General features: G+C 40.0%; 1 protein-coding gene and 2 long non-coding RNA genes across 5 annotated transcripts in view; 2 read left to right on the top strand and 1 right to left on the bottom strand.

Annotated features, from left to right (window-relative positions):
• LOC103480794 (B-cell scaffold protein with ankyrin repeats) overlaps window positions 1-11,428 on the top strand; it is a 36,916-nt gene extending 25,488 nt beyond the window's left edge. For all 3 annotated transcript variants that reach the window (XM_081599578.1, XM_017310513.2, XM_008435972.3), the window contains 7 exons: window positions 1,857-2,039; window positions 3,515-3,577; window positions 3,732-3,913; window positions 4,835-4,892; window positions 4,990-5,019; window positions 5,268-5,347; window positions 5,463-11,428. In XM_081599578.1, the coding sequence (XP_081455704.1) occupies window positions 1,857-2,039; window positions 3,515-3,577; window positions 3,732-3,913; window positions 4,835-4,892; window positions 4,990-5,019; window positions 5,268-5,347; window positions 5,463-5,486 (620 nt within the window). In that variant the 3' untranslated portion in view covers window positions 5,487-11,428. The remainder of the gene's footprint in view (window positions 1-1,856; window positions 2,040-3,514; window positions 3,578-3,731; window positions 3,914-4,834; window positions 4,893-4,989; window positions 5,020-5,267; window positions 5,348-5,462) is intronic.
• A 7,942-nt stretch (window positions 11,429-19,370) lies between these two features.
• On the bottom strand, window positions 19,371-20,857 carry LOC145548754 (uncharacterized). Its single transcript, XR_014084753.1, has 3 exons — window positions 20,778-20,857; window positions 20,612-20,693; window positions 19,371-19,611 (listed from the first exon to the last, which is right to left on the bottom strand). It is a non-coding gene; the product is annotated as an uncharacterized LOC145548754 (long non-coding RNA).
• Window positions 19,607-27,343, top strand: LOC103480721 (uncharacterized). Its single transcript, XR_536155.2, has 2 exons — window positions 19,607-20,940; window positions 23,262-27,343. It is a non-coding gene; the product is annotated as an uncharacterized LOC103480721 (long non-coding RNA).
• The last annotated feature ends 298 nt before the right edge of the window (window positions 27,344-27,641 follow it).

The following is a 27,641-nucleotide window of genomic DNA, read 5'->3' as shown; positions in this document are numbered from 1 at the left end:
CTTCTGTCAGAGCAGAGGTTGAGGATCTAGATCCAACAACCTCTGCTCTGCAAACTTCCCCAGCCGGGGAAGCTTGGTTGGCAATCGGGGCAGGGTTGAATAGATAAGCATCGAACTCATCGTATTCAATGGACTCATCCCTGTGGCTACCAACGTCAAATGTCACGCTAGGAAGAATCTTGTTAAAGATTTTCCTCACTCCGGTGGTAATCAAGTAACCAGCACCAAAAGTTAACGGAAAAAACACGGTGGCTACGACCTGTTCCATACTAAAATCACTAAAACACACAGAACTCTAAGTCAAAGATGCTTGGAAATGACCTCTTGTTTTGAGACCCAAGCATTCATAACCTCAGATGTTCTTTGATCTATGTCATAGATGATGAGGTCATAAACAATGAGCTCACTGTAGTTCTGGGGAAATGTCTTGCTTCTGATGGTTGCTATGGAAACGGTCAAATCAGTTCTGCATGACTCAAACTATTAACCCTTTGCAACTGCATCACTTGATCATTCGAGGCGCCATGACAAACTTCAGAAGGGTATATTTCAGGAGGCTTGGGATTAAAACAGGGATTTTAATCTTTAAATATTAAATTTGGATTGACAATGGTATATTAAACCATTAATTTAAGAAGGATTTTTCATCGTTCTATCAGGTTTAAAATTTTGAATCATACTTGACTTAAAAATATCTTAAAAGTAAAATTAAATGTAACTTACAAACATTTGCTGCTGCTGTTGTGAATTGCGACAAATTTTGCCTGCTTGGACAAGAGCTACAAAGAAATACTTTTGGTTTAATAATTTTACATGTTAGCATAAAAAAAGAATAAAGAATGATCCCTAAGAAATGGTGCTGCAGCTCCATAGTTGATGGGTTGTAAACGACCCATTAGAACACATTTGTTCTGTATGGTGCGGAAATGTAAACAATAGAACAGTGGTGTCAAACTCAATTTTACCGAGGGCCACTTCAGCATATTGGCCACCCTCAATGGGTCACATTGACGGTACAAATCAGGAGTGCCCAGGTGCAGTCCTGCAGACTGCAACTTTTAGATGCATCCCTGCTAAAACACCCCAGACAAAAGGTTGACTCCCTCATTCAGTTCTGTAGAGGCTTATAATGAGTCAATGATCCAGGTGTGTTAGAGAAGGTAACGCATATAAAGTTGCAGATGGTAGCTCTCGAAAACTAGACTGTGGCAGCCCTAGCATAAATGTATGAAAATACAATGTATTAAACACCTCATATTGTTAAATAACTGATTTTATGTATTGAAGTTTTGAATATTACATTTGAGTTTCCATGGATGTAAAATTACTGCTCAGTTTTAAAAATTACAATATTTAAATCAGTGTTAAAAGGTAAGAATCTGCACCTAATTATTTTTTAATATTATGTTGTTGTGGTTGTTGATTGTTGCTTTTCTTCCCGCTTGTGCATATCAGGACGCAGAATAGTGACGTTTGTCGAGTATCCGTGATGTTCAGGTCAGATGAATGCGACCTGGACATTAGGTCGCATTTGAATCGGACACATATCGGATATGGGTCACATTCGAAAGGAATCCAACCTGTGTTGTTCAGACTGTCATGAAAAGATCAGATACAGGTCGTATTATGTCAAAGACAATCGGAATTGGGTCACTTCAGGCTGCAGTGTAAACACAACCTAAGATTGATGGGCAGCAATGGTTCATCTCTAAAGGTCATTTATGACGTCTTTTCCTCATTGGCCATGCACAGAGATTTCACACCAATTGCTCAGGTGTGAATCAACAGTAGCACAAGCAAAATACATGCAGCAAAAACATTGTGTGCATTTGAGACTCTCTTCATCATGGTTGTAGGCAAACAGAGACAATGTGAGGGGGAGGACGAGGATCTCTACACGCCACTCGGGGTGGACGACGAATTGAATTCCAACTTCAAATCTGAAAAGACCTTAGACCTTACCAACCGTCCGCCAGCACCCACACCCAGACCTGAGTGCATGCAGCTGAAAGAGGGCAAGACCCCATACATTGCACAAGGTAACACCTTTTGTTGCCTGATTTATCTGCTTATGGATGCATTAAGAGATTCTTTTGTGAAGGAGTGTTTGATGCAGGAGGGGAGGAAGTGCCTATAATGTGCACCGCCATTGTCACTGGAGTGCTGCCGAACACGGTTAAGAGCCTTTTGTACGACGCGGTTTGTTTTGATTCCATAAACCACATGAGCATGGTCGCTCCCTGTTGCAAAACAAACAGGAGCGAGGCTACACAAAGACACGTTCGCCTGCGTCAAGAGCCCGCATGTTCCCTAACTGTTCAATTTCAGCTGCGTGAATATTTTATGAAGTCAAAAGATTGAGAAGTGACTGGTATTATTAAGGCTTATTAATCATTAAATCGGCTCCGACTTGTTTTGCAGATCTAAACACATGCTCAAAAATCAATTTTTATTCCCACAACACATTACACCTGTTCTTCACCTTCACCCGCATGCAGAACCTATAAGTAAGGATCGTAACTGCTCAGTGGACAAACTCTCTCATTCATGTGGCTTATTTTCTTTGTATTGAGCTTGCAGCATTTGCTGAGCCACTTCTGTTCCCAATGGAGCTTACAAAGCAAAACAAGAAATTGAGTGTTCGGAAGGATTCTCTGTCTCCAAACCATCCTCTCGGTAATACAGAGTGAAAGAGAGAGAGAGAGAGAGCGAGAGAGAGAGAGAGAGAGAAACAGACAGAGAGAGACAGAGAGAGAGAGACTGGGGCTACCACCATCTGCAACCAATCTTGAACGGGCCAAGGCCAAGTCAGCCAGAATAAGTCATTACACATGTTTTCCACCGTCCTCGCCTGTCCCCAGAGCGTACAAGAGAAAAGGAGAGGTTTCCATCTATTGAGACATTGCAGCTTTAAACCACAAGAGGATTCAGTCGTTAGATGGGAAACGAGAGACGAGGCCTGGGCCCGGATTAGGCAAGGAGCCAGTTACTAGATGCACAAGTGAAGTAGACTTTCCTTCCGTTTATATTTGAAGTCTAACATGGGAAATTAGACATCTAAATTAACTCTTTTTTTCATATAAAAAGGCCTTTTTTCATGCCTTTGCCTGTAAAAGAAGCCCTTCTTTGTAGGCTGCAATGATGTCAGATCATCTTCCAGGGTGTGGATGTGGAACCACTATCCAGCATTGGTCACACAGCTGCAGATGCATTGTATTTGACAGCTGAACAGTGTATTCTTTCATTCTGCTAACCAAAAGTATAATTTAATTGGTGCATAATTCAACCCAGGACTGTATCAGTCTGTATATATGCTTGCTTATACACACCAGATGCAAATATGTTAGCAGACTTAGTTGATGTATTGGTTTTTCTGTCCTTAGACTTTGTTTTTAAATGTAGTTTCTGGCTCCATCTTGTGGATGAAAAGCCTAATTACAGTAGAAACGGGATCTGTGGTGTGTTTTTTTTTTGTTGCTTTTTTTTAAACCAGGTTCTTGTTCTTTTCCTACAGTTTTTAAAAAGAAGAAAATACCCAGGGGGGACACTGATGTGTATTCACTTACATCTAAGCAGGGTGAGTGATGGGTTTCTCAGCAGGGCTCTGAAGTCAACATGGAAAGAAATTGAGTTTTTTTTGTGTTTTTATTAAAAAAAAAACAACAACAAAAAAAAACTGCACCACCCATTCAAGATTTGTCCATCTTTCATGCCGGTTTTGTGCACTGCAGCTCAAAGACAAGAAGGCAGCACCTCTGCCACCTACGACACCTTCGTACCCAATCAGATGCAGCGTGAGCAGCTGGCGGAGCTCCAGCAGAGGATAAAGACCGGTTCGCTCTCTATGGCCAAGGCTCCCAATCACATCAGCGACCAGCAGCAGGTCAAAAAGAGCGACGTTAACAGGCAGGAGGTAGGACTTCACAGCACTTTGGCTGGATAAAAAGAAACGTATCTATAACCTTGTCTGGCCCTTTCAGTAGAACTGCTGGCATTGTTGGAAAGTGGTGCAGAAAGCTTTACGTGTATTCGGTCAGACATCTTCTAACATTTAAACGGTTTTACATCATTTACGCGTTGACCAGAGGTCATTTAGGTGAAATGTAAGGCAACTACTACACTTATTAATTCTTACTCTGTTGTTTTATAAATCATTGAGCTCAATGTGCAGAATATTAATGGGAACACATGCAACATGCCTGGTTATTTAGCTACTGCAGCAACTTTACCAACAGATGAAATGTAAAACAAGAAACTATTAGCAGAATAAACAGAAGCAAATAATTTAACCAAGACAGAGTCGACGAGCCTTTCGTCATATTTGCATATGTTGTAGTGTGGCTCTAAGTTATTTTACATATTATTTTTATAAAATGTTTACTAGAGGAAATTAGTTGTATTTTTAAGAAACAATTTAAATGTATACTTTTGCTACTTTTTGTTCTATACATTGTTGATATTTCTGAGAAATTATGAGCATAAAGTAGTTCCCAACACAATAATAATAATCATAATGGAAATAAGTAAAATATATTACATATTTTTTGTGTCATTCTGCTTGGTAAATTGAAGGGAAAACTACTAAAAACAAAATGTTTACATTAAATCTATATTTTTTAAAAATAACTGCTTTGTTATCATTTAACTTATGAAGAGCACAGAGCTGAAAGCTGCAGAGCTCTGCTCTGCACACTGAATAAAAGCTCATAAAAGTTGATTAAGTGTCATTTTGAGAACGCTGCAACTACGCCGTATAAAAGCCTGCAAACATTACAGACACTTCAGGGTGTCAAAAGGAAAGTTACGAGAGAAGACGCTGTTTTTATCACCGCAGGAGAAACCGAGTCACCTGAGAGCCGGCGTCATCAACAACAAAGACGACTGTGTGTACGGTAAATATCCTGCCGTCCTTAAAGTTTTGGTGTCAGCACAGAGAGACTTTGTGCTCCAAACTGGAAGTAGAAAATGCCTTTCTTCTCTCCCTTGCAGATAAAATCAACAATGTTCACCTTACACCAAGTAAGTCCTTTTAAAAGCCTTATCTCGGAGAACAGTGGAGGCCTGTGTTTGCATGCCTTTGTAGTTCCTGCAGTCCCAGTTTTAGAGCTGGATGGATTTGATCCTCTGAGAAGGCCCGGGATTTGTTTAGTCAAATCCTCGGTGCAGAGTTTAGATGTAAAGAGTTTTGGCAGCAATAATAGGGGGGGTTTCATTTCCCAGAATTTACAGCTCTCTGCACGTTACAGAGTAATGTTCCCACCTTTCAGGCCATCAGGTGAACAAGAGTCGCGGAGGGAACCAGCCGTTTGACTCTGGTTTTAACACAAAGCCACAAAAAAAGCAGCAGGTAAAAAGTTAAATAAAACAAATCACTGTATTATTTACAGGCCTGTATATTTGATTTGATAAGTACAACTAATAAAGTTATAATTTTTTTAATTTTTGCTTTGTTTCTTTTGCAGAGCTTTCGGAGAGCTGACAAATGATGAACGTGCATGTCGACGTCATTTACGCAATATAACTTTTTTCACCAAAATACGCTTCTCTTCTTTACGTGGACATCCAACGAAACCAAAGTTTTCTGTTTTAGTTTCTATGTTAGGGGAATCGGCCAGTTTCTGAAAAAGGAAATCACACCCCACTGAATTCAGAGTTTTCACATTTTTTGTATGCATCCAGGGTTTTTTGGATTTGTTTAAATTTGGATTTTTCTTTTGCACACTTTAGGTTAGACTTAAAGGATTTCAGAACCTGGTAATGGCTCATTGATTTATTTATTCAAACCCTATATTTATTAGAGGGCATACCTTATTTTTACCATGACTATACAATCTTTAAAAAGTATTAAGTCACAATTACAAAGGTTGTTTATCTATGTCACCCATATCATGTTACAATATGTCTCATTTTAGAAGCTGTGGTATTTATGTAAATCAGGTAAAGGTACAAACAATAAATAAAATTTTATTTATGTAAAAAACACATCATATCTTTGCACAGCAGATTTTTATGCTGTTGTATAAAAATCAACCTCTTCTGTCAAATTTAAATGTCTTTTACAAGTCAGTAGTAGTTATCTTGATTTCTGAATGGATTTTAATGAAGTTTGTCTCCTTCTATGTAAATTGTGGCATTTAATTACGCATAATTTCAATCTTAAAACTGAATATATTTAATGATTTTCTTTCATTATAATTTATTTATGATACTTCAAATGTACCACTGTGTCTACAAGTTGTATTTTTGAGGACTATTTTTGTTAATCATCAACATCCAAAATGTTAATAAATGTCGAACATGTTTGACATTTAATGTTTAACGAAGTAAAAGTAAGGTTCTGACCTTATCTGCACAATTACTGGACAACTATTATTGTGCAGAATTATTACAAATTTCCCGTCTCATTTTCTTTTTTCACCCGTTTAAGTGAGAATTATAGTCAAACACTTCAAAGCTTTCAAATATGAACTTCTGACATTAAAGGGGGGAAAAAAAGTTAGTGACCAGTATAGCTACTCTTCTATTTAATAACAGTGATCTCCCATCCATTCACACTTTTACTTGGATGCATGTGATGGATCACTGTCCTGCATAAAAATCTTCTCTTTTTTAGAGAATATATTCTCTTTCTCAAAGATGCAGATTTATTCTTCTTCTTAGAACTGGCAGCAGGTTTGGAAGTTGATTTTGAACCCATATCCAACCGTAAAAGGTCTAACCAGTTCATCTTTAATAATATCACCCCCTACCGTTACCAAGAGGTGTCCAAAGTGCCATTTGGTGCCCTCTGCCACCAGTTGACCAATCAGTGGTCCCGAGCTGTACCGAAGTACCGGCCCCTTATCTGGAGGACCTGAACCTCGTCAACATTTTATCATTAATTCGCTATTATTACACATTCCTACTATTGCAAACCTCAAGATTTACTTTAACTTTAGCCCTCATGGCAAAAAAAAGAGTTTGGACACCAATGCTCTAAGAATTCAGGTTTATTCAGCTTGGAGTTTAAAAAAAATCCCTAAAAGTGACGACATGGTCAAAACAGTCACTTGCCTAATAATTGTGCACACTGTATATTAAACTATGTACAAATTATTGCCCTAAAACTGACATTTAAGATTAATCAAATGTCACAGTTTCCCCTCTAGAGGGAGCCACATCTCCAAACATTCCTCAGCGGCGACGTCGAGGCAAACCAACCATCTGGCGAGCGCAGGAGCACCTGCTGACCTCCTGTTGGCTAAGAGACAAGCTATGGAAAAATCCATCCATCCATGTTTATGAATGTAAGCGGCTACAGAAAGAAACACCCATGTGGAGGGTGAGAAGATCAGGGAACAGCTTCTTGCTGTGTCTGGCTGCAAACAGGAAGCATGTGTTCAGTTGCGCTTTGTATGGAGCCAGTACGTGTCAAAAAATGAATCCGTGAATGAAATGAAAAATGAAAAAAAAACTGCGTTTGTTTACTGTGATGAATACAAAAAAAAAAAAGAAGTGCTCACAGAGGGTTTTTCCTAAAGGTCAAAGAATTGATTTTGTGTTCAGCTCCCACAGGGAGAGCACCTGGATCGTCTGAACACACAGAGGCCTTTTTGTGCTGCATCAGACTCCACTGAGTCTAGGTGTTAAAAATCCAAGCTTGCCGTCATTTCTCAAACTAATTTCTCAAACAAATGCAGACACTAGCTCACTGGTGGAGCCCTTCCTGTGGCTGAATGAATGAATGAATGAACGAAAGGGTGGGAGCTGCATGGGGAATTCGGCGAATGTGCGGCTAAATCCGAGCCCGGTCTTGAAACCCAGGCAGAAGCCGAACCTCGTGCCAACAAAGCAGCTGGGTACACGACCGGGCACATTTTTCTGTTCAGCCATGCTCTTTGTGAATAATATGTATCAACGCCGTCCCCGTTCAGACCTGCCAGTTAGCCTTTGGAGATGATCCGGCTTCAGCACCCCGTGGCATCTCAGGCATATGTTTGCCCGTCGCCTGCTGAGCATATCTCAGCATCAGAAGCGGTGGAGGCAGAGGGAGAGGGAGCGAGAGAGAGAGAGAGAGGCTTCGGATTGAAGCGTATGCAAATATCCGAGGTCCACCCTGGGGGGACGGTCCCCCCCCAGCTGCAGAGGGAGCTTCAGCTGGCATGCGTGGCACGACGGTGAATACGTTTCTGGATGTGGGCAGTGCCGCTTCAAAGGCAGTCAAATCAAACGCAGGACAAACCCGCACTGTGTTTGCACTTTGACACCAATATCCGGATGTTTTCTGGAGCGCAATACCTCAAATCCCACTTGTTATTTAAGCTGGCCAAACAGATTTAAGTTATTTTAGAAACTGATGACCATTTCAATACCAAAATGCAATACTATTGTGTTTACTAAAATTGCCTCCTTACATTCTCAGACTGTATTATTTTGTTACGACTACGGGTGGACATTTATCATATTGTTTATCATTTATCTTGATAATATTTTGATATATTTATGGCCCCCAACTGCAGTTAAGCAATGATACAAATTTGGCCTGTCAAATTTAAGTTTATGGTCGAAATTTGGCAACATTTAAGGATTATGAATACTTTTACGAGACACTGCAGGAACCGAGCCAAGAAGTATTTTTATCTGGGTTCATGGAGGGCTGGAAGTGCTTTTGGAAGCTAAATGAAAGTTGAATTTACTGTCCTGCATCATGAACAGAAATTTTAAACATAAATGGATCCTCAATTTGTTTTTTCTTCAATCTCTATTTTCCACCATCAGGTTTGGTTGGGACCGGCAGGATTAAACGCTTCATACATCAGCAATAACGTTACGACACATCTGTTAGGTGGTGATGGCCTTTATCAGTGGGAACATAAAAAGCCAAAAAGTTGTCGCTTCATATCCTAAACCTCTTTCATACTGCAGAAAAAAAAAAGCACTAGTTTAACTTATCAGGAGTAAGTAGTCTGTTGAGGAGGCGTGCATAAACAGGACCCTTCACCACCACTGTGCTGTGCACCTTTGCAGGAGCGTAAAGCGAACTCCCTCACCCAGTCCCGCCTCCAACCTCGAGATTAGGGCAGAGGATTGTGCACAGCTGCTCCCTCAACATCCCAGATAAAAATCAGGCAATTTCACAGTCGGTGGCATTCTTTCATCCCCTAATCCACGAGCAGCTCACAGTTCAAGATGAACCTAACTGGGATGAGAACAAGCTTTTTGGAGTTGACCTTTCCAGACATGTATGGGTACAGCTGTACAGATGTTCAGTACCAGATCAAAAACAAATAGTGCAAATTGTTCTCGTCTCCTGGATTTATTTAGTTAGTAAAGTGAGGCAAAGATTAAATCTTTTATGACATCTTCTAATATTTTAGCAGTAGGTTGAACTGGTAAAACTGTGATCATACAACTCAGAGGTGCAATTCATTAAAGAAAAGGAATTGACAATTTCATGATGCACCAATACGGTTAAAAAAACCTGACTAATGTTGGTCAAGAAAACAGCCACGAAATTTAGTTAATAAGTCATATTTACAGAGTGACTGAAGACCAGAGTGCAAGAATAAACACCTTTCGACTCGTACCGAAGTAGTTTCTGAAGTGTTTTCATCTTCTCATCTGGACATTTCCGCAAAGAAATGCAACTTTGATGAAGAAGATCAGACAGATTAAGGTTTTCAAAGCTATTTGTTTGAGGTGTATTTTGACTCCAGTGATTGCTGAGCCTCAACGAAGGAAAGTTGAAGTAACTGATAAAAAAGAAGAATAACAATCTTCAGAACTTAAACTGGACGAAATTAAATTACCATTTGAATTTTCCCACTTGACTGGTTTTCCTATATGCCAACAACTAGCATGTAAGTGTCGCATTCTGCTTGCAGGCTTCGGCTACAAAAGTTTCATGATATGCTAGTGCAGAGAAAATGTTGGGGGACGCATACGAATTCAAAGTAGGGCACCAAACCGACGAAAACAGCTGCAATCTGGTCAGCCTTCAACTAAACGCCAGTAAAGCCAGAAACTTTTCCTCGTGTGAAAATTAAATATTTTACTAAATTCAAAGCTTCCAGAGTTCAGTCTCTTTTCTTTTCAGAGTTTTTTAAATAACACTGACAAAATGTTTGCTATGAATTCAGCTCGGCTGTAGATATTCCAGCAGCGGACAGGCTTTAAACGTGGAAGACAGTGGAGAGATGATGAATCAAGGATGAGACAACAGATGGCGAATGGTTTCAATAATCATCGGGATGATAAATCAATAGATAGATGAAGTGTTTTTATGTATGGACGTTTTGCTACAGCTTTACAAAACACTGAGGGACAAATTCAATTACCAACACACAGGTGGAGTTTTACTTTATATGACATCAGCAGAGAGACAAGGCTGTTTAAATGTGCATTTATAACAATAAAACAAACGCATTTAATTAGAAAATATTTAACCAGAAAAGCAGCAAGTAGCTTTTGAAGCTCATTGCATGTACTCAAAAGTTTAAGCTACTTCCTGTTTACTCGTACGCAGCTGATTTCCTGTAAAAGCTTCACCATAAGAGGCCAACATGTACAGACTTCCTTTAAATGTTCTTTATTACTGTAGCATCACCCCATCCTTCACAGAAACCTCCCCACCCACCACCCTCCTTCTCAAGTCATCCAGTGCACCTCTTTTCTCTGACCCCAACATCCATTTGCAGAGCAATTCTTCACTCAAGTTCAAACAGGGGACAAAAAGGTACTTCATGGAGGAAAAAAAAAGAAAAAGAAGGGCCCATGAATCAAAAGGCACGGAAATGGAATTCACTGTACAAACGCCGGGAGAATTTCAATGTCCGCCGAGGCACAGTGGAGCTCTGTTCGTTTCTGTTCGCGGGCAGAGGGGTGAAAGGAGCAGCCGCCGCAGCGGGGCACATCCATTCTGACAAGTCCTTATGCACACTCTGAAAAAAGGCCTGAGCCAGGTCTGTTTGTTTAAGAGGAAATGGACCCAGCTGAAGCTCCAACAAAATAACAGGGTCGTTTAATGGTTTGCGCCTCAACGTGTTTATTTGGCAGATATGAAACCAAATATAAAATGCTTCCCGCTTGCTGTGCATATTATTAAGAAATCAGGAAATTTCATTTTAGTATTTTATCTTCTCCCTCTCAATTTAAGCAGCAACTTTATTAACTGGTATTTAACTGGGAATGTGGCCAAACCACGTATGGAAAGATCATCACGCGAAGTGACAAAATTCAATGTTTCTCTCCGGACCTCGCTGATAAATTAAGGCAGCTGTGGTATTTTGCTTGCTTTTAGCTGCGATTTATGCAGAGTTTACATGTTTCTCATAAAGAGGGCAGCTCTCTCCTCAAGTTTTAAACACTGAGCACATAGTGAGCTACTTCAAAACGTCTGTTACAGATATTGACATTAGTAAATCATGTTTGTGAAAATATCCCACACCTCTGAACCCCTCAGATGCTCATCCAGACGAGATTAAAAAAAAAACACCAAAGTATTTTTGTCTAATTTCTAGTGCATATATCTTAGTTCTTTTGAATTAAGACACAACCAACTTAAAAGTAACTTCCCATTAGGATACAGAAGCTTATTTTAAGTAAATAATTCCTTGATATTGATGAAAAAGTTCTAGTTTAATTTGCAGATTATTTCACTTATAATAAGACATTTCTCACATGTTAAAGTTAATTTATCTGCCAATGGAACTAGAACTTTTTCATAAATATCAAGGAATTATTGACTTAAAACAAGCTTCTATATGTTGATGACAAGTTGCTTTCAAGTTGGTTTTGTCTTATTTCAAGTGTGATCAAATATATGCACTAGATACGAGACTAAAAATACTTGTTAAGATTTGGTGTTTTTGCAGTGAAGATGTTCTGGTGCAAAATGAATGGACAAAAGCAAAAATCTTTGTGAAGATACTTGCTGAATCTGGGTGTCAATCTCCACAGTGATAAAAGTCTTGGGCTGAAAGACCAATCAGAGAGGAAGATGCAATTTCTCCAAAGCAACATAAAAAGTCGACGGTAGTTTGTAAATACCCTCAGGGACAAAGTAATGTAGTTTTTTGGAAACATGGGTCTAATGAATCCAAAATTAAAGTGGAGGAAAAACAGGGAATGCTTTGAAGATGAGAAGCAAAGTTTTTCTGCTTCCTGTACATTTCCTTTGTTCATGCAACAGGTACTTTTGCAGAGAAGAGATTATTTATTCAGCCACTTTTTCAAAAAAGTCAGTCAGCACTGTAAGGCAAATAGATTTTATGATCCAAATGTTAACATCTCGGTGTACTTCATGCACTACGATGTCGACGGTGTAACGCTGCGTGTTGCCCCGACCTGGAAACCATTAAACTAAAGTTATGTATAAAATAACTGTTAGAAAAAATACAACCAAAGTGAAGAAATAGTTTCTTCCAACTAAAGGTTGGCGTGCTCTTTACTTGCATTCACACAAGTTGTTAGCAGCAGTAACTACGGATGGATGGATGGAAAGAAATGCACGAGCCTGCAAGCAATTACCATCATTTCAAGATTCCAGCGGGCAGGCTTATTTTTGCGCTACTTGTGTATCAAGAGATCAAACTCATTACACGTCTCCAAATGTAGATTCTAATTAAACACACAGTGAAGGATGAAAACAGCCACACAGGTTTCCTGATTACTTCCCGACTCCTTTTTGATCGAGAAACAGCGGCTAAATCCTGAGTGATGTGAAGGCCACGAACACCAGGAATGATCCTCTGACCTCATCCCAGCCTAGCATCTGCTAAAGGGCATAACTGCTCCATCCTGCGCCCCTCTATGACCCCTGGCCATTTGACAGTGGGTCAGAACTGACCAAACAGAGCCTGCCAAGCACCCCTGTCTGTGGGCCCCGGGCACCAGACTCGGGGGCCCTCGCTGGCCTCTTTGCTTTTTGAGGCTTTGGGAAGATTAATAGGCCTCCTCCGCAGAGCGCCTTTGTGAGGCAGCGCCCAGGCGTGTTCAAGCTGTCGGGTTTGCCGGAGACGAAAGGAGCAGCGGCTAATTCCACCGCAGGTCAGTTTGTCTGTTGCTGCTCTGCATTTCCAAATCGCTCGGAAAGGTCACATCCGGACCAGGAAACAGAACAAATATCAAACTCGGAGCAAAAATTGCAAACCTCAGAATTAAAAAAAAAAAAATAATAATTTTACATCGGCCTTTATCTGCGTGGTGATCGTAACCCAAAATGCCCAGCTGAACAAATCAAACACACAATCCAGTCTGCTCTCGGTTCAGTTTGGTTTATGGATTAATGCCGAAATCAACGACGACATTCATGCAAATGTACATATCATATTTGCACAGCCGCTTTCGGAAAGAGGTGCTAATCATACACAAACACTTGGGTTATTTTAGCAGAGCTGATTCGCTAGACTCATTTGAACACACAACGCTGTGGAAAAGTCTTTACCCTCTTACAGATTTCTCAGGTTTTGTTTGATTGTCATACCAAAGAATTTCAGATCAACAAATTTCACAACCAGACGTAAACAAACAGAATAAATACAAACAGTGTTTTTAAATGATAATCTCATTTCTTAGGAGAGACCAACAAGATCTCTGCCCTGTTAAAACATAATTTAACTGGTTCTTATTGGAAACCGGAGAGCAATACAACTTCCTATAATTAGGATTTGTTACTGTCAGACCTGAAAAATTACTTAAATGTAACATCTATGTCAAAATGAAGTAGGCCATAAGACAGTGGTGTCAAACTACAGACCTTAAGGGTTGGTGTCTTGCAAATTTTATATGTCTCTCTGCTTCACCACACCTGGCTCCAATATTAGCTCGTTAGCGGAACCCTGCAAGGCTTGACTGCATGCTAGTGAAGCAGTTTCACCATTTTAATTCAAGTGTGAAGGACAACGGACACATCTAAAAGTCGTGGGACTCTGGCCGTCGAGGAATGCAGTTTGAAACCACTGCAAGATCTTAAAACATAACATACCTAAGTCTAAAAAAAGAACCCCGAAATTTCAGGAACAGATGAGAAACATTTACATCTACGGGTCTGGAAAGAGTTACAAAGCCATTTTTAAAGGCCAAGACGCACTGGATCCACGTTAAAGTTAATGGGGCCTCGCAGACCGCCAACAATTCCCTGCAACTACGTCTCCCGACTGTCCGACTAGGCAGCAATTTGACGAGAACGTCATGAGTGTGGCAAAGTAAAACACATCTGCTTTGGGGGAAAATACAAACTAGGATCTTTTACCCACAAAAGCAGCAGTGTGATTATCCATGGCGGGACCTCGAAAGTACAGAAAAAGATGAAAGAGTGAAACGATGACCTTGCTTGAGCAGGTTTGATTTTACTGCCGGTCCGGTTTGTGCTTATGCAGGTGGATTTCTGGTACATTAGCCTGGCCATTGCCTTCCTACGCAATTACACCCGATTCCCATCTCTCTTCAGTGCTCTGTCTGGTATTCCTCCCATTGAAGTGGATTTGTCTTGTAGAATTTCAACCGAGCCAACCAGTGAACAGAAGGAGAAGTTGTGAGCGATGACGTTGATTTTCTGCGCCGTTTTAGAATCGTAGTTTGTTTGTAGTTTTAGCAATGGCTAAACAAAGCCACCCATTCCAAATATCAAACTATCATTAACAACCGCCTCGTTCGGCTCAACACTACTCTCTTTGCAATTGATGACGGTTGTGTGCAGCGTTTGCAATTTCTGGTAAGCTTCATAGCATCCAACTAACGCAGCACATACACCATGGGCAAACGTTAGCAATTGGGTAAAACTTCAACAGAGTCCACATCTCCAGCAAGCAATTGTTTCTGAATAGTCAAAGGTCCAGACCCTCCATACAAAGCAAAGTGTAGAACAAGGGCCTGGTTCAGGCTACCGGTACATACTCTCACAAGAATACTGGATTTTGCAAGTGAGTTGCTTTGTACAGGTACCGTCATGTTGGAGTCAGGACAAAAAAGTCGGATCCAAGTGTAAAGAGTTGGACACAAGCGGTGTGTGTTGGCCTTAAGGCCTGAAGCTTCCAGAGAACCACAGTGAGAACTACTATCCACAAATTAAGAAAACATGAAACAACCTTCCCCAAGAGTGTCCAGCCTACCAACAACATCAAATAAGAACTGTAACCCTCACTTGGTCAACATTCATGATTCAACAAGAGACAGGACAACACTGGCAGTCACGGAAGCATTCCTAAAACAAAATAACTCCTGACCAAAAATAACAGAAATGTCTTGCATTTGCCAAAAAAAAAAAAACATCTTAATGAGCCAAGACTTTATGGAAAATATTCTGTGGATTATTGAGGCAGAAGCTGCACTTTCCGGATGGTGTGTAAAATCTTCACACAAGATTTCAGAAAAGAACATACGAGCTGTTTAACAATGTGGTGGCAGCATGATGGCCTGGTTCTGTTTTTCTTCTTCAAGACCTGGACATGATGTAACTGATAGAGCCATGAATCCTGTGAAGGCGAATGAAGCAAATAGAAGGTTTTTTAGGGTGAACTAGTAAAGTTTTGGACTGTAGGGACCTTGTAGAAGCATTTCATGATTAAAAACTCTCCAATGTAGCTGAATAAAAACAATTCTGGAAAGACGAGTGGGCCAAGTATTCTTCCACAGCGATGTAAATAAATTAATTGCCATTTATCGCAATCATTATGGCAGGTATTCCCACCAAAGGTGGTACAATTAATACATTTTGGGGAGCAATTACATACATTATACAGGAACGGGTTGCCTTGGACTGCAATTTATCCATTTCCCTGGACAAATTAATTAATCATTTGGGAACTTTGTATTCACTCAGGTTATCTTTGTCCAAAAATTAAATGTTTGACAATCAGAAACACTTGACCGTGCCAAAAATAATAAATAAAAAAATAGGGGAAAACAGAAGCGATTAGACCAAAACTGGTTTGATACAAACCAAATAGTTTTTCACACCAACTTTGAATGTTGAGCTGAAAATGTTAGAATATTTTTTTTCCTGGATTTTATGCAAAAAAGCTTTTGGGCTGAAACCATTTTAATGATTTTTCTTCGCACTTGGTTGCAGGTGAGGGCCTTTTGATTCCTGTCATGTCACGCCTCCAGTAGTGCAGCCACCAATAAAAGCCTCTTTTACCCTTGCTCTCTCCCCTTACCCTCTCACACACACTGAGAGTGCACGCACACACACACACACACACACACACACACACACACACACACACACACACTAGCTGCTCCAGGTGCCAGGGTGTGAAGAGATCAGCCAATCCCAGGCCTCATCTGAAGCTGGATGGTGGCCATCGTGTTATTAAAAGCTACGGGTGAGCTTTGCTGCTCGCCTTTTCCTCTGCGCTCCAAACGATTTATGGGGAAAAAAAAAAAAAAAAAAAAGACTTATGAAACAAAACAGCGTTGAGAAGAGGGTATGCTTCCCAGAGGGGGGAAAATAAATTTGAGTTTTCTGTTAGTTGTCTGATAAACAGCGCACTGAATCACCGCTACCATCCATTTTCATGAGCTGATAAGGAACCAGCTTATGGGTCATGATGGCATGATTGATGTCTCCATCTCGCTGCTCTTTGTGTCCAACAATAATTTCCAGTGATATTATTTCCATAAACATCATTAGGAGACAGAGTCGTTCCATCTCCTCAATCAGGACTACTGGGAAAGCTGAAGTGCCTTTGATGAGATGAGATCACATTTTAGAGGGAGCCGCTTTCCTCCTCGCCTGTAGCCAAAAACAGCCCTAATTGTGTTTTGTCCCATATGTGAATTATTATTAACGGCGATTCATTTACTACACTTCCTTTGCCAATTTCCTAAATTAAAAAAATAGCATGTTGAGATTTACAGCGCCTCACCCCCTTTCCACGCTCATTTCCAGCACCAGCTTCCAGCGTAGCTATGGCAACTTCCAATCATCAAGGTTGGTGGAGCCTGCTGGCCGTGTGCTTGGCGCGAGGCTCTGAGAGGCGCAGGTGGAGCACATATGGAACAATGGCCTAGTGGAGGGAAAAAAAAAAAAAAGAAGCACCCTGCCCGTCTGCATGTGCCAGCAGTGCCCATTTTAATCCCAGCGTTACCTTCTAGTGCTCTCTGATGGAGATGTTCGGCTGCAATCACTGCGTCCGACCAGCGCTGGGCCTGTGCCAAACTTCACTTCACAAAGCCAGAAAAGTCTCAGAAAGTCATGCATCCACCCCCTTTTAGATTATTTACCATTACCGAAGCAGTGATGGCTTTTCCAGATTCATAATTACTAGTTTCCACCGAATATGCCTTATATATATACATTCGTGGCCATACATACGTTGCGCATTAATGACGTTTGCGGCCCATATGGCTTGTAATGGGAGCAGTAATTTTATGGAAATCACCAGCATGTGTGGTAAATAAATCAATCATCCAAGAAGCCTTATCTATCCCTGCACATTTTAGCAGTCAGCTCCATGTAGGTTAATTAAAGCACAATGGCCGAGGAGAGGACCTGGCACCCATCCTGCTTATGTTTAAGCCTTCTCAAGGCCTGCTGAGCTGAAGCTCTCTATAGCCAGATGAAATTTGCCCATCTATCCTCCCCCCATCCCTTCACTCAGTGCATAAATCATCTATAAGGGCCTCAGCGTCGACCCCAAATTCCACGAACAATGATATTTGTTCACAAACAACGCGCATGGCTGCTTGTCAGACTTCAAAGTGCAGGCTGTGTTTCTCTGGGCTTTATGTGCGGACTTTATAATGTAACAAAGACTTTTCTTAAAGACAATTCATCTGGTTTTGGAACAAATCCATTAAGTTTTAAGATGAATTTTTGGTAATGTGTGCCACTGCTAATTAGCGGTTTTGTTTAGTGTGAGCCCTGAGATAAGTACAAATTTCTGTGAAGTGCAGTGATGGAAATTTAATGTATTTTATTCTTTGCAATACGCAAAATATTTGATAAGTAAAAGTTCTAATTGCCTAACATTAATGAAGTATTTGAGAAAAACAAGCAAGAAAAGCTAAAAAGTAAAGTCAGAAGATCTTTTGTGTGTTTTTTTTTCTAATAAACATCTGAGCTAAAATGCATAGATCTCTTCAATGATGTGGCTAATCAACACTATTATTTCATATTTGTAGCCATAAAACTTGGGCAGAACATTTTGTTCTTCTGTGACACATTTTAAAGTGATGTGATTTTCAAGCCCTAATATGTCCTAAATACTTTAAAAGTCAAGCAGATTAAAAGTACGTTGTTAGACGGTTCCACTAAAACAAACCAAGTTTTTCATTAATCAAGTTTCTTTGTATTTCAATAACAATTCAGTTCAAAGTGCTTTACAAATTACATATTTAGAAATATTTTACAAACATTTACTCAGTTAACTGTTTTGTCTCAGTTCTGAAATGTCGTTAGCAGAGCTAAGGTTATCAGTTTTGCTAATCAGAGCTAAGCTAACACTAGCAAAGCGCCAACCCATTGTGACAAAATGCAGCATCTGTCTGAGAATTTATGGCACTAGTGTTGAGATTAATTTAATTATAAATGAGTATGTTTAAAGTGACTCAGATTTATTTTTGGCTTTTATCGACTGTGAGAGTTGTTTTTGCTCAAACATTAGAAAACGTTCAGTGCTCTTTCAGACCCTTTTTCTTTTTCTGAAAGCTCCTTAAGTCCCATTTTATACTACAAGCAACATCATGTTGCACTATAAGCATTTTTTTTTGTTTACAAACTCTTAAAACTAATTATTAGCAGTCTCAGAATTCATCCTGGCAATTTCCTAGTTTTGGAAGCCAAAGCTAAATCAACATGAGCCATGCTCAAGTACAATGTCTAAACAAATTCAACTTTCCTTGGGAGATTCAAAGAACAACATTTTACGTTTGTCACTTTTAACTGAAACTGTGACTTTTCTTTCTCCCAAATTCATGAGCTAAAGAACAGATTTTATCAGGTGTTTGCAGTAGTAGGTCAGCAAATTTCCTGTTTGCAACTCTGGAGGACACGCAGAAAACTTTTTTTTTTTTTTTACGGTGTAAGCACCTGTCCTGTTGCAAACAGAAACAATGAAATCAAATTAACAGGTTTTATCACTCAAAAGGATAATCTGGATAAGTAAACAGAGGAATTATTAAGATGAAGATGATCTGATTCAGCAAGGGAGGAACAAGAGGCTTTATGTGTTTGATTACAACACCATATCATCATATCAGGTTATTCTCTATAAATATGTTTACTACCATATTTCCTAAAGGAAGAGATGTTTGTTCATTTATACATGAATAAAGATTTTCTTGGATTAGATATGGAGCCTAACAATACATTTAAAATGTGAATTGGCTATCTACTTTCATAACATTCACTGTTTAAAATAATCTCTTACCCAAGCAAATTGACATAAACTGTCAATTCGGTTCTTTAGGGTGGCTGAGAACATGTTGAGTTCAGGTTTGGTGTACTGCATTTCACAGGTTACCAAAATGAAAGCTAATGGCTTGTAGTGCTTACCAATAAAATTAATGTTAAATAAATATTTTTACCTGGCTGGCAATAACAGTAGTTGCCTTTGCGTAGGCCACTTAGATTTTTCACTATGTGAGATCAAGTAGTTCTCCATATCCAGGTCAGAAATGTTCAGCAACCTAAGCAAACATAATTCAGACAACATATTTAGCATCTGGTATGAGTCTAGTTAATCAATTAAATCTCTAGTATTATTTGAATACTGCCCTATCCTCACAAAGTATCAAGATAGATTTGATGTTTCAAACATCAAATCTATCTAAGAATAATCAAGTCAACTATAAAATTCTGCAAGCAATGCTCAAACCCACTGTAACAAAAATAGCAATTTTGGAGGATTTAAGAAACAAAAGTCAACTACTGTTGATTTTTGTTTTTAATTTCCAACAACAGTTTGGACTCGTTAGCCAAAGTTTTTGTTGTACAGGAACTGCTACTCTAAAAATAAATGTTACTTTTCTTTTTAAAAGTCTTTCATAGGCTAACAATACACGACAGTTAACACCTCCATGGTTACACCCATCTTTATTTAATGTTATTTAAGAATTGGAAGTCAACTAGGCATAGGACAAGTATAGGACAAGACTCTTTGCAACTACGTCACTTAATCATTCAAAGCGCCACGATGGACATCGGAAATGAGGGTCTGAAGTTGTTTTTCCTAGTTATTTTTGTCAGTTTATTCATAGTTTCTTCTTGTTGGAGTTAAGCTAATTTGTTTCTGAGCGTAACACACCCGGTTGGGGTTCATAGACGGCGGTGTTTACTAGCTACTTAGCTAGAAACTAGCCTAAATATCACATATAGTGATAGCTTCTAAGCTAGCTAGTTTCCGACCCGTACTTCCTGCGGTCCTCCTGATGTGTTGATTAATTTACCGACTTTGCCACCACATGATTTATGTCACTATCATAATCAGCGTCTCCCCTTACACCGGAGAGGCATTAAAAGCGTACAGAAAACGAGAGCCAACCAGTTTTTTTTTCGTACATGCTAGGCTACGTGATGGCGGGGCTTTGTTTCCATGGTTACTATTAATGGTTAGAGGTGCGTAACTTCTCCATAATGCAATATTTGTATAGCAATATTTATAAAGCATATGAACATTAATCTTCTCACCTTGTAAAAAGCATTCGCTGCAAATCCGCGGTTACACCGAGGGCTGCCAGTCATTATGAATGACGGCTGCTTTCCATCGTTCCTTTAAAAGTTATACAATAAAATGACAAGTTTTGTTTTTAGCCGACCGCGCAGCACCCTGTGACCATTTTAAAAGTGAAATCACCTAAGTAAAAGCTACATTAGGCCACCACGTGCGTTTTTTGACAGGCTTTACAGTTGTTTTTGACGTCCATCATGGCGGAGCGGGCGGAGTTTCGAAGAGAGTGACGTTACGTGCAAAGCCCGCCAGAGCTTTCTATGTGGCCCTCTCGATTCTAGGCTAAACAGTAAGTGTGCTTAAATATTATGTTATCAATTTAATCAATGTAGTTTATACTTGTTTACTGTGAAATTACATCAATCAGTCCCTTCAGTTCCTTGAGAATTATTGTGGAAATCTATGCAAAAATCAACAAATCCTCACACTTTTTTGCACTATAATTGGGAGTTTATTGCAGATGTTTCTCAAAACTTGTCAAAAACTTTCTTACTTGTGCTAAATATCTACCACAGCCTAAAATTATGTCAGATTATAGTCCAAGACCTATACAGCGAGTAATAAAAAGTTGCATACCATCATAAATAAGTTCAAATATCGCAAATATTTCCAAATCAGTAGCACAAACACTTTGATTTTTATTGCAAAAAAAATTACGCAATCCTAGAGAGACTGAAAAGACTTTCAATAATATTTAATTTTAGCAATTGATTAATATATTAACAGTTTGTGAACAGGTTTTATCAATACATTGTGCCACAACCGGCCCTTTAAGAGCATTCATGATCCTGATTTGACCCAAAACGAAAACGAGTTCGACACTCCTCATCTATAGGAACACAATTTGCAAAAGGAGTTATGTAGCCACTCCATATTTAGAGCAAATACATTTACTTTGGTTATCTAAACATGAGCAGAAGCTATATTACTGCAAGGTTGTTGAATTTTTTCCTCAGTAATCTTCTATAGGCTAACACAATCTTCCAGAGTTGGTTTGTACTGGAAAGCAATTAAAAAGAGCTTTCAGTTGGACATTAGCATCATCCCAATCTCATCGCCTAAGTTGGCAGGCTCGGAGTGAAGGCACCCGGCCGATACGACTTCTCGTGGCCCTCGGCTGTCACTGATAACAACTGTATCTCATTATCCCGTGTGTGTCGGGGCCACGGAGGTAGTGGCAACCGTAAACACCATCCTCCTATCCCACCACAAAGGCCTGTACGCCGACAAAAGGCGCTCACTGAGCCTTGAACCCAAGCCAATTTCTCTGTTCTTGTTGCCATGCACAGCAGATGTCTGAGAGAGTCTGTGGAAGGTTACTAGGTTCTTTTAAACCTAGTAAACATGGAGCTGGTGTCTTAAGGCATCTATAATCTGGAGCAAGTAGAGGCATTTTGTTTTTTTTGCCGTTTGTTTTGTAAAGACCTTTTCAAGCAGGAATCACAGAAGCGAGTAAAAAGACGACAGAAATGATTCGTAGAGTTTGCTCTGTGAGGCTTAAACTGGACAAATTTTAGTTCAAGTGAAAATATAGAGTGAATACAATATAATGTGATTAAAATAGAGCATCTATTTTAAATTATTCTCTCAGTAGGTTTGATAAATAATTTCTCTCTTTTTTGTTTTTTACAATTATTTAAACAGAAAAAGAGATTCCCCTGATTGATGTGATGAAACAAAAGATGGTGGAACTGCAATATTTTTCTTGTTTTAATTTATTTGTTCATTCTGTAGAATGATTGTAGCAACAAGATTTTTAGTCACAGCCTATATTTTTCTTTCCATTATACAATTCTTTCCCCCAATTTTTTAATTCTTCCTCCTCCTATTTATTGTAATTAAGCATTATTACTTGATTAATTTAGATATTTTTCTGTTATTTTAATTATTTAAACTACTCCAACAGAACCACACTTGCAACTAGAAGCAAAAACAACCTTAATTAATCTTTTTTTTTTACTTGAATTTTTTTGTTTGTTATTATAAAGCTTGCAAACCTCTAGAGTTTAGTTATACATATTTTAATTAGGCTTTAATTTACCTTATCTGCACAAAGGTGACTCACGCAAACTAGCACCAAAGGAAATTCATGTTACGGACAATTGCAATCAACAACTTGTGTCATATATATATAATTTTTTTTTTAAGTTAAAGAAATGAATCATTACCAAGTGCAGTACCTTTGCTTTTATTAGAAAATCATATAGATTAAATGTTAATCATAGCTAGCTTCATACCAGTGTGTTTCTGCCAACATGCCAGATGGACCATTAATGAGAATAGCACGAGGATCTTAGTCTATACACGGATATGGAGATGCAACAACAAGCATAACACCACACTTGGCTTCCAAAAACTGTTATTTATTTAGACAAAAATAGTAAGAGATGATCATTGCACACATGCACATGTTTTTTTTTTGTTTTTTTTCCTTCTTTCCCGAAGTCAAAGAGTATGTGCTAAAAATGTGTGCGATCTCTGCAATGTTGGATGAAAGCCTGTTTTCGGATGTTTTCACAGAGTGGGCTGCCACGAGAGACTTGGAGAAATTGGAGGCAACACCTGTCACACACACTCAGCATCAGATATTAACATCCGTCTCTTTTGCAGGTCTGCGAGGAAGAATAATTGCTCTTGTTTAAAAACCTGCCTATTAGCGCTAACCAGGTTATACGCCGGACATCTGTCTGAGAGAGTCGACAGGCGTAATTGACTTCCATCATATCCCGGTCGTCTGAACGGAAAAGCGGGTCGGGACGGCGAGCGTTGCGTCGTCGGTTTGCTTTGGCTTCATCACGTGGAATTGTGCGAGATGAAAACGGCACACATATGCCCGAGCGTGGAGCTCAGTGGCATGTTATTGGCACGGTGTTTTCATCAGGTCTGATAACATATGTTTGGAACTCAGGAGGCTCTGGGCAGGGGGGAATAGCGCTGTGTTTGAAGTCAAACCGTCGCATTAAGCAGAGAGAAGCGGCACAGTTGTGTGGAGATGCTCTCTTGTTCAAAGGGATGGGAAAGGAACAGCTCCGGGGAGCGTCCAACATCAAGAGCTGACCCCGGCACCGTTTCCTCGCTACCTTCTGCCTCGCATCCCACAGCCGTATGCTGCGATTCCCAAAGACCGGCAGGCCCGTGCCATCTGGCCTCACATCGGATTCCCCGGACACATATTGGGAATCCAAAGTATGCCACCTCCCTGCCTTTCCCTTCCCTCTGTGCTCTCTCCCTCTGGGTCGTCTCTGCACCTCCACTTCATCCCTGCTTGAGTGCTGGCTCGAGTGGAAGGGGTCGGCTCTCCAAGCAATCCCAGTTGCCCTTTTCCTCTATAATCCTCTCGTGATGGGATCCAGGAGGAGCCCTTTAAATTCGCAGGGAAACGGTCAATACTTTTAGAGATGAAGGAAAATCCCCAGAGAGTTATCCACCAAGGCCTTAAAGTTGATTTTGGCTTAACCGCCGCTCATTAAACAGCATTCAGTTCTCATTTTCATTAAAAAGTCAAGATTTAGCATCACAATGTAGCATGAACCGAGTCTTAAACTTTGAAAAGACTTTTTTACTCTGCTGCCCACTTCCAATTGGCTGCATAATTTTATCCTGTAAGCTAAATAAACCAATACTTTAGCCAAAGCAAAGCATTAATCTAGTCTCCAAATAATCATTCTTTCTGATAGTGTAAACCTTGGGTGCCCAAGGTGCGGCTCCGGTCCCATTTGCGGCTCTCTGATGGATTTTGGGTGGCCTAAATTGAGCAAATATGTCCTCCAACCTGAGGTGGTCGATGCAGGTGGAAACGTTTTCAACACATTTTACAGATAAAGAAAACATTAGGTACATTTATTAAAGTTTTTCCATTCATCTTAATTTTGGAGAAACTAGGTCAATATTGGTGGCTCTAATTCCCCTCAAAAGCAAATCTTACTTCTCTGAAAAAAACAACCAACCCCCAAAATTTAGAAACTGTGGGCCTTTTTTATGTTTTGTATCTATGATTCAGACATCAGTTTTCTGCAAAAATCCAACTATTTTGCTCATGTTAATAACAGCTAAAATAGAAAGTCTGTTTTGAAAATATTATTTAAAAAGGTAACATTTCTTTGGAAACTCTGATTGGTTAGCTTTAGGCTCCCTTCACCTCATGGCATCTTATACACCATACATGACATAAAACATGACTGACAGGCTCCCATCGCAGCTCCATTTTATGTGAAATTTTGTTTCCTGTGTTTGATCCGAATGTCAAAGAAAAACAGCATCTTTCCAAGTAACTGACTCAACTTTGTTTTGCTCATCTGAAAAAAAAGAAGTATTTTGATGACACCTGAAGCTTGAACAAACCCCCCCAGTGAGGCATCAATTTATTATATTATAGCCTTCATGTTGACCCGAGTACCGAAGCATGATTGATGTTTTCAAAGGCAAACTTAAGAGTTTGATTTCTAACCGACTTTCAGTAATCAAGGTGATTTATTCCTATTGTATTACACTTTTAATTTGATTTCATTCATTATACTTTTGCCTTAATATCTTTTATTAAAAAATTAATAAACATTGAGCTTTGAATTTCATTTTATTTCCCCCCATTTGTCGCTCTAGCTTTAACACTCATCTGGATTTTTGAAATTGTGCTTCTTTAAATTTTTAGATTTTCTTCCCATCATGACATTAACTGCATTTCTTAGTCTTTCAAACATCTCATTTTGTTAACCCTACATATCTATGCATGCGTTTCCTCTTCTTTCCCATTTTTCTGTTTGTTTTGACATTGTTAGATTAGATAATAGAGCGCTCCAAAAATGATCAGACTTTATTTCCAGTGGGACCGGTTGAGTTATGCACATTAAAGCCATTTACAGTGGCTGATGGTTTGATATGACAGCTTAACATTGTTATAGTACTCATTGGGTTGTTTTTTTTGGAACAATTCTCAATAGCCTGACCTCCTTTCAGAGCGCTGGTTGCAGTGAGAAAGTGTTGACAGACACACTCACAAAGGAAGAAGAGGCTCCAGGAAGAGAGCAGTGGTGGGCCGTGCAGCATGTTCTGTAGCACTGCCACAGATTTCACACTCCTTTTGTGCGTCTCTTTCTCTTCCTCTCCTCTGGGCGTCGCCGCAGTGGGAAATTCAATTCCCTAATAACTGGGGAATCAAAGTTGGACAGCACCACTGCTGAGACTCATAAAGGGAGCAGTGGAGTGGTCGGCCATTCATTCGTGCAGCCCCATTACAACGTGCACCAGATGGACACTGCACGTCACCGTGTGACATCTCAAGACAGCCGCAGCCGCCTGCCTGCCCGGCGTGGAAAAGATGAAAGTTGCGAGGAGGACGGGAGGCAGGTTGTGTCAAGCAGAGACGGATCTGATCAACAACTGCACGGAGACGAAATCAAAGTGGTCGAAGCATGTGGCGTGAGGCATCTGGTATTCCAGCAAGCAGAAGCTAGCGTGGTGTGCCAATACGTTTTAGGGGGAAGAGCTGCCTTCCCCCATTCGGCGGCCTCAAGCGAGTGGAGAGACGCTCCTTGGTGGTGTTTTAAATCCACATGGTGTGTTTTTTTTTTATTATCTTGAAATGGAGGAGGAGGAGGGTGGGTTAAAGCTAAACAGGAAGTGTATTCAGTGTGAAACTGAAAACAGGCGATGAGACAAAATTTGTGGTTAGATTCTGATCGGAAGGATTTTCAGGTAATTACCCTGCATCGGGGTTTGGTTGCCACCGTGGTTTGTTAGCATGGCAATTTATATTTTACTTGTTTATAAGATTTGCTTTTACGTTTTTAATTATAAAACTCTTGGTGTCAGTTAAGGTCTGGCAATCTGGAGTAAAATTACCACAGCTTCAACAAATTATAGTATTAAAGCAGGAGTATGTGATCATTACATTTTTTTTAATGTTCTAATATTTTTAATTTGGTATGAGATAATGTGTGGGGAGGAAAAACATCAAGCTCCTCTGCTTTACCTCTAATCACTTGCTGTCATGCCACTCAGTCAGAAACAACCAATCAGAGCCAGGGGGAGGGACTTAGTGCTGTCAATCATCCTCATGTACAACATTCAGGCTCTTCCTTGCTCTCTGCTACGCTACAGCTGGTCCACCAAAATGGAGCCTGCCATGAAGGCTAAAGCTAGTTAGCATGGCCACCAATGACTGTGGATAAACAGTTTTTCTGGAATGGTAAGTCGTTTGTTGAGCAGCGCATACATGAGGATGAGAGCGCCAAGACCCTCCCCCTGGCTCTGATTGGTTGTTTTTGCTCAGGAGTGGTGCATTTCTTCAATAGCTTAGGTGAAAGGTGGAGGAGCTCGATCACATTCGTCTCATATGCCGTCCCAACATGGTGACAATATGTAAAAAGCGCATTTGACATGCCAATAGCCTAGAGCATCATTATAGAGGAGTACATGTAAAAATGCAGCTGAAATTTGATATTTGTTGTTCCTGTTTATATCCAAGTTAGTGTTTGAACTGAAGCACAGCTCGTTGCTGCAGGAAATTAGAAAAGCAGCAGGTGAACATTTCTGAGAGTCATCACTTCCTGAGAGATGTGCAATTCATTGGGATATGACTATTGAACCGTTTTATTTTTTTTGGCTTTGTGGCAACACAGCATGGGCTGGTATCAGATTATTATGATCTGAAAGTATGACTAAATAACCATAATAAAACAATCAATTTGCCTTTATTTGAAATAGAAACATTGCAATTATTCCCTGTGCTCAGTGGCGCAAAAAGTGGGTATGCAGGGTATGCAACGCATAGGGGCGCAGCACCAGAGGGGGCGCCAAAACCCCGTCTGGAGGGGGCGGCGCGCCGATGATGTTTTCCCGTACACTTCTGCGCGCCTTACGCTCCTTCACCTCGCGCACATAACGAGGTAAATGTAGCGAGTTTTACCCTTCACGTATCGTCGCCTCGGGGGGAGGGGGGGAGGGGGGGGGGCTGAGTGAGCGTCGCTCCTTCACCCTGACGTTCCGTCCCTC

The sequence above is a fragment of the Poecilia reticulata genome, chromosome 18, assembly GCF_904066995.2.
Source record: "Poecilia reticulata chromosome 18, P_reticulata-male-v2, whole genome shotgun sequence".
Lineage (NCBI taxonomy): Eukaryota > Metazoa > Chordata > Actinopteri > Cyprinodontiformes > Poeciliidae > Poecilia > Poecilia reticulata.
Note: the sequence above shows the minus strand (reverse complement) of the source record. Positions and strands in the feature narration are given on the sequence as shown.